This window comes from Taeniopygia guttata, chromosome 8, assembly GCF_048771995.1.
Source record: "Taeniopygia guttata chromosome 8, bTaeGut7.mat, whole genome shotgun sequence".
Lineage (NCBI taxonomy): Eukaryota > Metazoa > Chordata > Aves > Passeriformes > Estrildidae > Taeniopygia > Taeniopygia guttata.
In genome coordinates, this window is record NC_133033.1 from 5,060,740 (window position 1) to 5,074,111 (window position 13,372).

The window sequence follows — 13,372 nt, forward strand, 5'->3', positions numbered from 1 at the left end:
CTGGATGTGCAGCAGAACAATCCCCTCCAGCTTCTTAAAACTGTCAGTTATCACCGGGTGCTCATTTCCAGTGGCAGTTGAAGGCATGTATGTTTTGTAAATAATCCGGAGATTTCAGATACAGTCATCTTTTCCTCTGAGGGCAGTTGGGAACTGCTGCGCTTCTGGCATGGTGCTACTGGCCTCGTGCTCTGGCTCCAATTACCACGTAAGGGAGTCTCTTAGGAAACACTGCCTCAGTATCCTCTGAGAGGCTGCTGTTACTCTTCAAAGGCCTTACACTCAGCTTTCATGAGCTTAAGAGGCAATTCTGTTCCCTTAGACTGTCCATCCCTGGTGCGTGGATGCTCCCTTTGAAGGGAGGTTTGTGGAGTATATTCTTTTGCTGACCCCACTGTCTTTTCAGGGTTGCTTATCTGGACACTCCCCTACAGCTGCTCATGCTGATCTATGTGTCTGCGGTGGTCCCTGCCCTGTTCTCCTTTGTCCCTCTCAACTTACCTGTTTATTTCATATGCATTTATATTTATATTTGGCTACTGTCCAGAGATTGTGAAATCCTTACAGCCGGCACAGCCTGTGGGACCAGGCCTGGAATCTGCTCCATGGCTGTAAGAGCAAGATGCCAGGGGCAAAGAGTCAATGGGTATAAGGGAAGCCACCCTGCAAGCTGGCTGCTAGACGCCTTATGTTACTCCTGCATTGGTTTTGTTTCTGTGCCCCTTCTCCCTTCAACACCCCCAGGACAGGGAGGAATGAGCAGGGCTTTCCCTAGAAGAGTGATGGCAGAGTTCTGCCAGGAATACAGGAATTTTGTATTTATGCACCTTGACATCAGGTACCCCTTCATTCAAACACCAGGAAATTGAAAAGATGTCATATTTCTACCAGTAGAGTTAACTAACATGGGAAGACTGCAGATCCTGGAGAGGACTTGGTTCTGACCGGCACAAGCAGCCTGTGCTTATCATTTTGTAGGCAGAGAATGAATAAGACTCATCTGTGGCAATAGGAAGCATTACTTTAGTGCCCTCGTCTCATTTGCTTTTGAAATAAGGCATTCCAGCTTGTCTTGTGGTTCAAAACACTCTTTTGTGTGTCACAGAATCTGAACTGTAACATCATACCAATACAGTCTTGACTCTGAGTAAGATCTTGTGCTGGAAAGGTCACAGTTCCTGAGGATTTTGGAAACCTAGAGTTTCTCAGGGCAGGGGTGTTTGTATCCATCCTGCAGGTACTCTGCACTGACTCCAGCTTAATCACAAAACAAACTTCTCTCATGGATTTCTGGCAAGATGGGAGCTTTACATAAAGCTTAATAATACAACACCAATTATCACAGGCTGAAACGTAAGGCTTGGGTTAGCTTTATATGATGTAGGAAATGAGTTGAGTTTACTTTAGCCTGAGGCTTTGGGACTACTAAACTGTGATACAAACTGAATTATTTAGAACAGTTTTTGTACAGCAGAAACCAAGTAATAGGAAATGCTGTGCCTGGCATGGCATGCTGTAAAGCCTTTCTCAGAATGAGTTTAAAACACCACTCTTTCACTGAGCAAACAGAGCAGGGTTTCCCAAACACGTGCAATAAAAGTATACTTACGCTACATATTTTACAGACATATGGCTCTGTAAATGTTAAAAAATAATGTATGAATTCTGTTTGGTTTGGTTTTTTAAAATATAAATTTGCCATCTGCAGAAACAGGTGCTTTACGTTTATCCTGAGACCAACTGTGCAAACCTAAAGGGAGAAATTATAAACAATGGTTTATGGAAAAACCTCTAAAATTTTTTAATGTCCTGTTTTAGACTTTCTAGTGGAAAACGAATTATCTGATTGTTCTGTATCAGTGAATGGTGGAGAATTTAACGTCTCTCATTATCTTAAAGGGTTTTTTTATGTTAAGCCTTATTGGAACTTAGAAACCTGACAGTAGTTAATGCAGTGTTCCCAGTTGTGTACCTCAGACAGGTGCTAATTTTTGACAACCTTAATTACACGGGAAGTATTTTTGAAACTTTTGATTGTTGTTATTTTTTCCTGTCCCTTTTTGTTCTTTTGAGAGCTATTACCAAGGAAGTTTTAGGAATTATCCCAGCTTCTCATCTTAATATTAGTGATGGATTAATGGAAATAACAGTGATAAAATCATCTAAAGTGTAAAATAAATGGAGTTTGTTCAGCAGGTTCATAGTTTAGTGTCTAAATGTCCAAATTACTTTCATGTACATGTGTTTCATGCTTTAAAATGTGTCAGACCTGCCTTAGCTTGGTGTCACACACAAGCTGCCAAATGGCTGTGTTTTCTTCAGCTTTTGTGGTGCTAGCATCATAAAAGTATAAAATTAATTTAAGTGGAACATGTCAGCTTAAGAGCCTTGGGGCACTTCTCTGGAGGGTTTATTACCTCAGGTACAGCTTTCCTGCACACAGATGTACTGTTTCCTCTCCTTGGTCTGGCACAATGAAGCCATAGGTTAAACCCTCCCATGCTCTAGGGATATGTAAGGAACACCCTCTGCTACTAAGAAAAAGCACACTGTTGGATCATCCACAGTAAATGTTTATAGCTGAGATAAAATGTTTTATTTTAAGCCATAAACCAGTTGCTAACTGCTTGGAAGAAAATGTTAGGAGGAAATGATTCTTAATGCAGTGCTTTTCTGAAAAGTCTTTTGTGGAGTCCCTCAAGGTTCTGCTTCCTCAATGAATGGATTCAACACACATGAAAAATGATAAAAAATCACTTCTGCAAAACAGACTGTGATTTACAGTCCCATGCACTTTTTATTATGAAAAATGGAGATGGGAGTACATAGGCTGCCATTTAAAATTTACTGGCTGTGAACTTTTTATTTTGTGGAAGTAAATACTCAACTGATCTCTCATTGATTTTGGAGTGCTGGTTGAAAGCAAGCAGCTCTTTTGCTGTATTCCTTTTTTCTTCAGTGATCTGGCTTCTTTTTTAATTTAGTGAAGGAAAGCATGTCTCTGACATGTAAGCAAAGCTCAGCTAGACTTTTTTGTGTCAACAAGAATGCCAAGGCATTTTCCCAGTGTGCTCTGAGAAAAAATGACAATATTTGAATAATTCAAAAATGCCCAAAGTTCTCAAACTTCATTCTCAGCTATTGTTTTGCCCAATCTATTATGCACTGAAAGCCTTGATTGTGATTGATGAACTGCCTGTAGCAGTGAAGATTCTCTGTTCCGTGTGATACTCAGTGTGTCAAATTAATGCTGTGTAAAATGATGCTGTCTTTACACAGATTGGAGAGGAAGCATTGCAGATTTTTTCGGTGTAATTGCTGCATTAGGCAGGCAACATCCGGCAGAGATGTTTCCAAGTGTTTCCATTCTGCAGGGCTTAACGAGTGTTGTGTCTTGTACGAAAATCATAAACCCTGTGGTGGTTACTGATGCTTAATGAAAACTGTATTGCAGGTCACCCAGGTTTCAAGACTCAGTAGATTCTGCTGCTCCATGCCTGAATGGAAGTCACCCGGCTCAGCACATTAAACAAGAATGCCCCAGTGATTATAAGGTTCTGTCTGAGGCTTCCACACATAGGAGGATTACAGATGGGATGGAGCTGAGAGCCTCCAGTAGTCTGCATCCTGAACTAGACCTAATGAATAATAGCTTTACAAATTCACTTTCATCCTACTTGTTTAATAATGAACACAGCTCCTCCCTGGGTCCTTTGTCACTTGGCACCCCTCAGCACTCGGCCAGGCTACAAACGAGCAGCCTGAAGAAGAGATGCATCTCTGTTGTGCCGTCTTCAGCCGAAGGAATCGATATTACAGCGATCATCCGCACGTCGCAGACGTCACGGGTCACCTGTGTGAATGGACTGCGAGCTAACTCAGCTGGCATTTCCTCTCATCCTGTGGAGATCAGTCATCACAGTGCTCAAAAATCCTCTCAGCCCCACTCTTGCTCTCAGCCTGCAAACCCTTGCAGTATTCCCTCCCCTCCAGCATGTCTTGTACCTCTTTCCACTGAATGTGACAGAGGTGAGTGTGAGCAGATACAAATGCAGCAAGTTGAGGAGAATGGCAGCCTCAGTCTTATGATGAATGGTACGAGCCTTCCTCACCAGAACTCCTCTCACGGCACCCAGAAGGTGAGTTTCTTAAAACAAGAACCGGCTGACGATTATTCCTCCACTGCTGATCTTTTTCGCCATCACCAGGGGCTGCCTCCCCCTTACCACCTCCACCAGCAGCTCAGCCAGACCCCGGGGCCGTTGCCTCACCTCAACAGCTCCATGTCTCCCAAGTCCCTGCAGCCCAGCGACGGCGATGAGCAGGACCTCAGCAGTGGCAAGCAGGTCTGTCAGTGGATAGACTGCAGTGCCACTTACGAGCAACAAGACGAACTGGTCAGACACATAGAAAAGACTCACATTGACCAGAGGAAAGGAGAGGACTTCACTTGCTTCTGGGCAGGCTGTGTCCGCCGCTATAAACCCTTCAATGCTCGTTACAAACTGCTGATTCATATGAGGGTTCACTCTGGAGAAAAACCAAACAAGTGCATGGTAAGTCTGGATTATATTTGTTTGAATAGAAACATAACTGCTCTTCTCTCTTTCTTGCTCTTGCTTCGATCTTATTCCAGTATAATTGTTGTGCTTTCCTGTAACTTAGTCTGTAGCAGGCTAAAGGGGAATTGGAGAAAACCTTAATCTAGAAGGAAATGATTGAGTAAGAAATACTGTAGTTCTTGGAAAAGGGATTTGGTTTCCTTATATGAGAGCTTAACTTTTAATACAGTGCTTTGTTTTTTTAATATTCATTAAACCACTAATAAAGTGATGATCAAAGCACTCAGCCGTCATTTAACGTAAAACAAAGTCACTGAGCCTCGGGTGACATTTTTAATCAAGAAACATAAAACACATCTAATGAAATTCTTTTCATTCCTTCAGCTGAACAATAACCCATAGAGTTGTGAGTGCAAAAGCTTCAAATGTAGTTTAGACAAAAGAAAGAAACTTGTTAAAGGTTTTTAAACAGTTAAAAGACTAAAAAGAATATATTTAATTACATTTTCAAAGGTTGTTAGGGGCTTTTTTAATTTGCGAAACAGAGCTTTAAAAATAAGTAAAAACCATTGTTCTCTTCTGATCAAGAAGATGTAAACAAGAGCAGTGTTCCAAAAAGAGGATCTTGGGAATAGCACCATCTCTGCATCTGCCCACCATGATGACAATATGGCCAAACTAAAATAAAAGTTAATGACTTCCATTAAGCTTTCCACATGTTTGAAACAACAATGATATAAGACCCTGACTGAAACAGATGAAGCAAAACAAGTTTGACATAAGCTTCCAGATTGGACCATGAAATTTGGAAAGTCTCATTTGTAACACCCACATGCATGTGCACGCACACACATGCACAAAAAAGCGCAGACAAAGGGAATGGTTATGGCAGCAGGTTGTGGCTCCTGATAGGTAGAATTTTCAGCTGTATGTCTATTTTATTGTTTTGATCAGAGCATGATGCAATGGAAAATTCTTGTAAGGTTGTTAGATATGACAAACTTTTCCATGGTAAGCTGTAGCTTTCTGTGGAGGAATAGGAAAGAATGTTTGTAGAAAAAACTTTCAGGCCTGCGATGCTTATGGAAGGGACAGAGAAGAAAACAAGAGTATTCAAAATATATTGCAGAAGATTTTTTTCTGTAGGTGATTGTCCTAATTATCGTTTACTTCCATTTGATAAATGAAAAATATTTTCTTAATGTCTGCACTGTTTAGTGGGTATTCCCTAAGATAATACTGGAAACAGTGCACATACTTAGAGAATACCATCAAATTTTCCAAGGTAAAATGAAAACACTCTAAGACTTATGTGTGTTTCTTCTTGCTTTGAAAGCAAGAACTGAGTGGCTCTATTTCAGAAGTAGCTCAATGACATTTTCTAAATGTACAAATGAATTTAACTTCCCCTGAATATATCTCTTTTAGTTACAATTATATAAATTATCAAAGGATAATGGAAGTTTGCTTTTTTCCAAATAAAAGTGTAGGTAAGTAAATTGAAAGCATACTTAAAACATGAAGCCCTGATTAGTTTCCTGTAGTGCTGAAAGATCAGTAGACTCTGTGGATAAGGGAACTTGTCTCTTTTCCTGAAAAATGCATATTTAACAGGTATTGTATGACAGATTTCTAATGTTACATTTCCATTCCTACAGAAAACTTGGTAAACCAGAGAAATGCTGTAATATCTTAGCAAATGCTAAAAATGTCCTACTTTCAATTAATTTCATCTGTGGTAAAGTACCAGCTATTGATAACACATCAAGGTTTTGTGAATAGGTTGGGAAAACCTCTGCATCTGATATTGCAGACAGCCTTTATGTCATATTTATATAGCCTTGCCATGTAAGTATTTAAAGATCTCTTTTACTAGAGCAGATATTGTAGTTGTTCCCATACATGGAATGGCCCTATCAGGACTGGGAGCTTCACATTGCTCAGCTTGGAGTTAACTCTTCTCTTCCCACAGTAAGAGCTGTCCACTGTCAGCAGAGGTATCTTGTGTTAAATGTTACAGTCTGGAATTCTGCAGGGAGGGAAGTGGATCCAAGAGAATACACAGAAACCTTGTCTTCTTTGCAAATTTAGTTGTCTACCCTGAAAAGAGCTTGATCTAGGAGGGGCAGGATCCAAAGCTGCAGCACAGCTCCTTGAAGTTACTAATATCAAGTGGGGATTACTTGCCCAGTGAATTCCATTCCACGTGAAACAGGGATTGCTGTGCAGTGTTGTGTTGTGCAGTGATGTCACGTCATTTTAAATGATGACTTTGCTTTTGATGTGGTAATAATTTTGCTGTTATTCCTGCAATTTAAGAAGGCAAATAATTCTCTGTCTATAAAAGTCTGAGATTTTGTTTTGTTTTTTTTTTTTCTGTAGCTCTGTTAAAGTAACTTTGCATCTCTTGATATTTGTAGTGGAGATTTTCTTTCCCTGTTCACAATTACCCATTGTACTTCCTTTTTAAGCCCTCGATTTCTCTCTTGCCTGTAAGATTACTGTCTGAATAAGTATTGAACTGCTCAGGAGAAGCTAACAGTGAACAGCACCCCACCATCATACATAAAAGTACTTTTCCATGTAAAATTATTAATTTCTTATGACAGGCTTTGCTACTATGTACTGTAATAGACAAAGGAATTTTGGAATTCAAGCTACTTGAGAACAGGAAATACATGAGACATTTTGATTGAAAAGTAAATGGTTCACTAAAACTGCAGTTAATCCTTTTATTATCTTTCCAACAGCAGTTTCCACAATACTTTCATGAGGTAAGCTTCCTTCAGTCCAACTGTAACACTCTCATCGTTGCAGCTGGTTTGAATTTAGCGAGCCTGCTTCTTTCTTTACTCCAGGCAGGCGACAGGCAAAACAGGATCTGTGTGGAGCACTGCTGATGTTTTGGGTCCATATTCTGCTCACTGTGTTCCATTGCCAGAGCTGGTACTATGAGTATTCTGGTTTTATATTCTGTTAAATATTCTAATTAAGTGGTGCCTTCTCATCGTGTCCTTCAGTTTGGTTTTTCCTTGGGCTCTGCAAGTAGTCTAAAGGAAACTACCTAATCTCTTTGCAATATCCTGTTATGTTTCATACTTAACTCATGTTATTTTAGTTTTATTAAATTTGGGGTTCATCTGCATTATAATCAAAAATATATCCAACAAAAATAATGATGCAATGCCTTTAAGACTTTAACTTCTGAAGATTAATTTCATGCTTTTTTAGATTTGATGTCCCAGACAATTGGAATTTTGATTGTCTGAGACAGCAAAAATTAGCAAGCTTAAATGGTTTTTATTTAAAAAAAAAGGAAGAGAAAAAGTTTCTCATAACTGCATCTTTTTCTGCCTTTCAGTTCTTTGAATACTTTGGTGAGTAGAAGCATGCTGATATCCAGATATTGCATCCTTGGTTTAAGCCTCTGCTTGCAAATCTAAATACAGAGCTGCTCATTTAGTTGTCTAGAATTGTTTGATTTGGACAAATCTGTACTTGGCTTATTAGTTTACCCTCTTGTACTCTTGTGGCTTCATAATGAGTAGAAAATATGTTCCCATCACTGCATTTGTGTGTGCTCAGGGGCCTCCCCAGACAGGATCAAGGTAAATTAACCTTCATGTGATTTCTACAGGTATAATTAGTGTTTATAGAAATTGGCTATCATAATGTATGTGATACCCATGAAAGGAGTTGGACAGGGATAATATTTATGGTTAATGTCTTTAGCTTTTGTATTTCAAAGAAACAAATGCCTCCTCTGTGTGTTCCAGACCTGTTTCTCTGTGTTTGCCTAGAGAGTTAAGACTTTGAAGCAGAATCTTCTTTTCATGTATATATTCAACATACTCAGTTTGGGAGGAATCTGAATGGAATGATTTGGGTGCTGTATTGTACACAGTGAAATTCAGCACCTGTGCTGCTTGTAGTCAGTTCTTTTGAATCCCTAAGGCTGAGACACCACAGGTACTGCATTAAACATGGGGAAATTGAGACAGAGAAGATAAGTAACTTGCCTAAGGGTGTCTTTAGGCAATTCCAGCATTCCAGGGCAGATCTTGTGTTCCAATCACCATTTCACACAAACTAACAATTTGCAATTTACTGGTGAAACAGATTTTTATACAGATTGCACAAAAGATTGTGCTCTGGCTGAACTTCTTGTTAATTTTCTGCTGCACGTCTCTGACGTAGGTGGTTTGACACGATGTGAGTGTGTGAGAGCTTTCATCAGAAGGCTTGGCTGCATCTGTAACACTTCATGGGCAGCAACCTGGATATTGGGAATATAGGAGAATGCCTGTGGAGCAGATTAGTATTATTGCTTCTGTTTCTGAGGAAACCAGTGTGGCATCTCTGTTCTCAGTAGATGGTGAGTCTGATGCTGTCTGCAGTCCATGGGGAGTGTGTGTCCAGCAATGCAGTGTGAGAAATGAGATCTCTACAGGCCTACAGCTACAGAGGAGTCTCAGGGACAGCCCTGCATCAGTGGGGAAAATGGGTCTGCATGCAGCAGCTTATCCACTTGTGAGTTACTTCACCTAAACAATGAGTTTCCATGCCTGACTCGAGGGAATGTTGTGGAAGTCTGGAAAGTGTTTTCAGCTTTTGGAGTGGAGGGTGTCATGCACTGATGCCAAAGGAGTGCTTTAAAAGAACAACAATAATATTGGGCTCACTTTCTTTCCTTTGAAGTCAGTAGTAGGAAACATCCATTCTATCAAAGCTGCCTCACCAGAGATCTCTCTTTTTATTAGGTCTCTGATGGCATTTCCCGATACTGTCAAGGAACGTCAGCATTCAAAACACTCTGATTAGAGGAGTAGACAGCAATTCAGTGGTTTTGTGGAAACACAATATTTGTTTGTTTACAAAGCCCACTGCAGATTCCAGGGCAGTACAGATGGGTTTAAGCATGCCCCAGCACTGGAGGGCAGGCCAACAACTGGCTTTAGGCTTGGCTCTCTCTCAGCTCATGGCCAACCAGCTGGTGAATTTGAACTCGTGTCTGCCCCCAGGAAAGCTCCACACTAACAGATCTTGCAGAGCAAAAGCAGCAGAAATTACTGGGCCCAGATTCCATTGTGAATGGGATTGTCCCATGTTGCAGTGCAGCAGGACAGAGCTGCAAATGAGTACAATGGCCCTGCACTACCCTTGGGGGCTTGAGACCTTGCTTTGAGCTGGGCTGCAGAGGGAGAAGCTGCAAGGATTTTCCTGAAAGATTATCAGCCTCCCAGTTTGGGGTTTGTTGGGCTTCAGGACATTCTATGATGTGCATCTGCTTTATCAGGCTGATAGAAGAATGATACAGGATGCTGGACCTGGTGGAATTGTGCTCTGACAAAGCTGGATTGGCTGCCTTTTCTGTTACTTTCCAGCAGTCTGATACGAGTTAGGTCTGGCTGACATACTGACAGAGGTTCTTTTTATGTAAATCTGAATAAATTAAAGTGAAGTAAATTCCAAGTGTTGCTGCCAGAATCCAGAATGGTTTTCAAGTTCATTTGTGTGCCTTAAAAATGTTATACAGGACACTGAAGAGATCTGAGAAATGGAATGTGGTAGTTAGAGGCATAGCATGAAAGATCATGGAGAAGGCTTTCAGATGCATACTTTTTTTATCCTATGAGAATATTTAATTCCACAATGTTTAATTTCATTTGACCTGATAAATTATTAAGTGATTTGAGACCTGTTTAAAACATACTAATCCTGAAGATTTCCTGATACATTTGTGCAGATCTGGTGACTGTGTGTAGGTATTGCTGTTGAGTGTGTTAAATAAGCAACAGTGGGGTATTAACAGTAATTTCACTGCAACATAATGGGCACTCCCCCCGTGAAACTCCCTGCCACAGGATATAGTAATTAATTGCCACTATTATGGTTCTCACAGTGTTAGATAATTTCCACTAACAATACTTGGTATCTGCTGAAGGTAAGGTGATAGGTAGCTAGTGGTTTAGGGAACAGATAGCCTTGTGACAAAAGCATGGATATTCATTTCCATCCTCCATGATAGAAATTTTATTAGATATTCCACTAGTGTTTTCAAACCAGCAGTAGGATCACAGTAGAGCTTTGAGAAAAAAACATTAGTGAATCTGGGTCACCATTCTGGAAAAGAAGTGATGGAGGACAGAGAACAGGACTAGAGGATTTTGTTACTATTGACATTTTATGGACAATGTGCTATTTTGGAAATGTTTCAATATTTCAACCCATCATTTTTTACTTTCTGTTTCAGGATGAATAAGGTTTAAAGAAAGACACTTCTTTTTGTTGTTATTTAAAAGCTTTTCTCATTTGATTTATTCAGTGATTATATTTTGTTAGTAAAGTCCCCCAAACAATTATATTTCAGCTCATCCTGGACTGATTTATCTTCTCTTCATTCTTCAGTGTTCTGATTTGGCTACTGAAACACATATTTTTCACCACAATTCCAACTGTGACCTGATTTGAATACAAGGAAAATGATCCATTTGCCTGCAAAGCCACAAATATTTGTCAGGATACTAAACACTGAGCTTTTTCTAATACCTGACAGTACTCTCTGATTGAAAGAGAAAATCTTCAAGGAAGGGAACAGTTTTGTATTAAAAGTGGTTCTCCTCAGAGACTGTGCTGCTGGCACCCTTGTGGCATACAGGATGGGTAATTGTACCAGAACTCTTCCACACCAAGCAAAGTCATTCATGTTCTTTCTCAAATAATGTGGGCTGAGGTATGCCCAACTTCGAAAAATGAAATTTATTAGTTGTGACCTGCCATGTCTGGCCGCCAGACAAATTTCTAGGCATGTCTCCCGGGTCTTTTTTGGAAGGCTTCTTCTAGGCTCCTTTCCCTTCCTTTTGCCCAGTTTGCATACAAAAATGACATCTCGATACCATGTTTTTATCTTTATCCTCTTGTCCCACAAGACTCGGCAAGTAGTGATTCTTTCTCATATTAAGACACTTAGAATTCTTTCCAGCTCTGCTGTGGCCTGGCTCTGCATGTAGATTTATTCAAACCCCAGCCTCGGCACAGACCTATAAACCTCTCATGAGGCATCACCTTCTGAAGATATTTTGCAAACAGCCTCCTAACTCCCAATTCATTCCAGCTGCACCACAAGATCACTTTCTTAGCCATGCAGATCAATGGATTTTATCAAATAATCACATCTGAAGAGCAAAAAGGGAGAAAGGCTTTCCAGCCTCTAAGTACTGCATTTGCAATAACTCTTCAGGATTTCTGTAGCTCACCATTTCCCATGCAGCAGAAGTGTGATAAGGTTTCTTTCTCACTGTCTCCCCTGCCTTGGAGCGAATCATCCACGGGTTTCACTGTTTAAATCTGCTCAGTAGTAAAGATAAGTGATGCACACTCAACTAGTCAGATACATTCTCCAGTCTAGTAATAATTTTTACAGAGCAGGAAATGTAATAGTGAAATACCTATTTCCTGTAGGAATACCTTAGTACATCTCAAGAGTACCTCAAAGATGTGTCCAGCAGTTGTTTCCTAAAATCATAATTTTGCTGGATTCAGCATAATTTTGTGAGGGTGAGTTGTCTCCAGAAGATCTGAGGCAGCAGGGTGCATTCAGTGATTTGAGTAATATCTACAAGCAATGAGAGAGGAATTTTCTTTTTACCACTTGAAATTTAATTTATAAAACCCAACTTGCATCTGAATATTATTAATCCTGTAATTTGGTGGACAACTTGTCTGCTTGATGCAAAGCTCGTAATTTCTAAAATTTTAAAGAAAGTATTTGTGCTTATGTTCTTGAGGTTAAGTGCTTGGCTTTATTTTATTCCTTTGTATGTGTTCTGTGGGGATTATTAAAAGCAGTAGGAATTGTTCAGAAGTCTCAGTGATTTAGCCTCTCTGAACAGTGATTAACCTCAAGAAGGAAAAATAGTTTGTATCACCTGGCAGAAGGCTTGGTCAAATTAAAAAGCCATAAAATTAAATATTGTTTAAAACCTGTGCCAACAATATGCTTAATAATATTTCTTATTTGGCCAATATGTTTTAATGCTCCATATTAGTGCAACCTATGTCATTTAATAAAAATGTTAATCTGCATTTGTAGGCAACAGAGAAGCTGTATAGTCTGAGGGAGTCTCGAGGGAGAAAGAGGAATTTAGTGCACATTAAAAACTTTATACAGTCATTTATGCAGTTTTATCTCAGTTCTCAATATGATGCATTTGTTTGTTACTTTGGGACAAACCAGCAGCAGTTGGCCATTAACATCAGATGAGAAATGGAAAGCCATCATTGCACAGTGCAGGCTCACATCCTGAAGCCTCCACTGGCTCATTTAGCAAGTAGTCCAGTGGGCCTGGTAAAAAACCAATGTGCTGGTTAAGCTTAATATATCAAAATGTGACTTACTGGCATCTGACAGCTCACTCAGAGCTATTTCCAAAAGCAGGCCTGGTTTTGGGTAGGTTTGTTTTGGAGGTGCCCTGCTCTGCATCCCTGAGGTTGAGATCCTTTTCCTCTCAGACCAGGAACTGAGTTACCGAAATGCCATGAACACTTTGGGATATTGTCACCTTGGATCTCCTTTTCCTTACGAGTACAATGAAATAAATTTCTTTGGAGCACAGTGAGGGTGAATAATCACAGTGAGGTACTGAGGCCAATAACTTACTGTGCCCATAATGTTATTTTGCTTCTCTAACCATTCCTTCTACTGAGAATCTCAAAGCTCTCTCAAGCTTTTGCCTGCCAGCGGCGTTTCCTGTGTGATGAAAACTCTTGTGCCCAAGTTCTGGATACAGCTGAATTAAGACAAATTACTT

At 40.0% G+C, this 13,372-nt stretch overlaps 1 protein-coding gene across 5 annotated transcripts in view; it reads left to right on the top strand.

Moving 5' to 3' along the window:
- GLIS1 (GLIS family zinc finger 1) overlaps nucleotides 1-13,372 on the top strand; it is a 180,850-nt gene that overhangs the window by 84,943 nt on the left and 82,535 nt on the right. For all 5 annotated transcript variants that reach the window (XM_072932616.1, XM_030278747.4, XM_032749852.3 and 2 more), the window contains one exon: nucleotides 3,455-4,556. In XM_072932616.1, coding sequence (XP_072788717.1) covers nucleotides 3,455-4,556 — 1,102 coding nt within the window. The remainder of the gene's footprint in view (nucleotides 1-3,454; nucleotides 4,557-13,372) is intronic.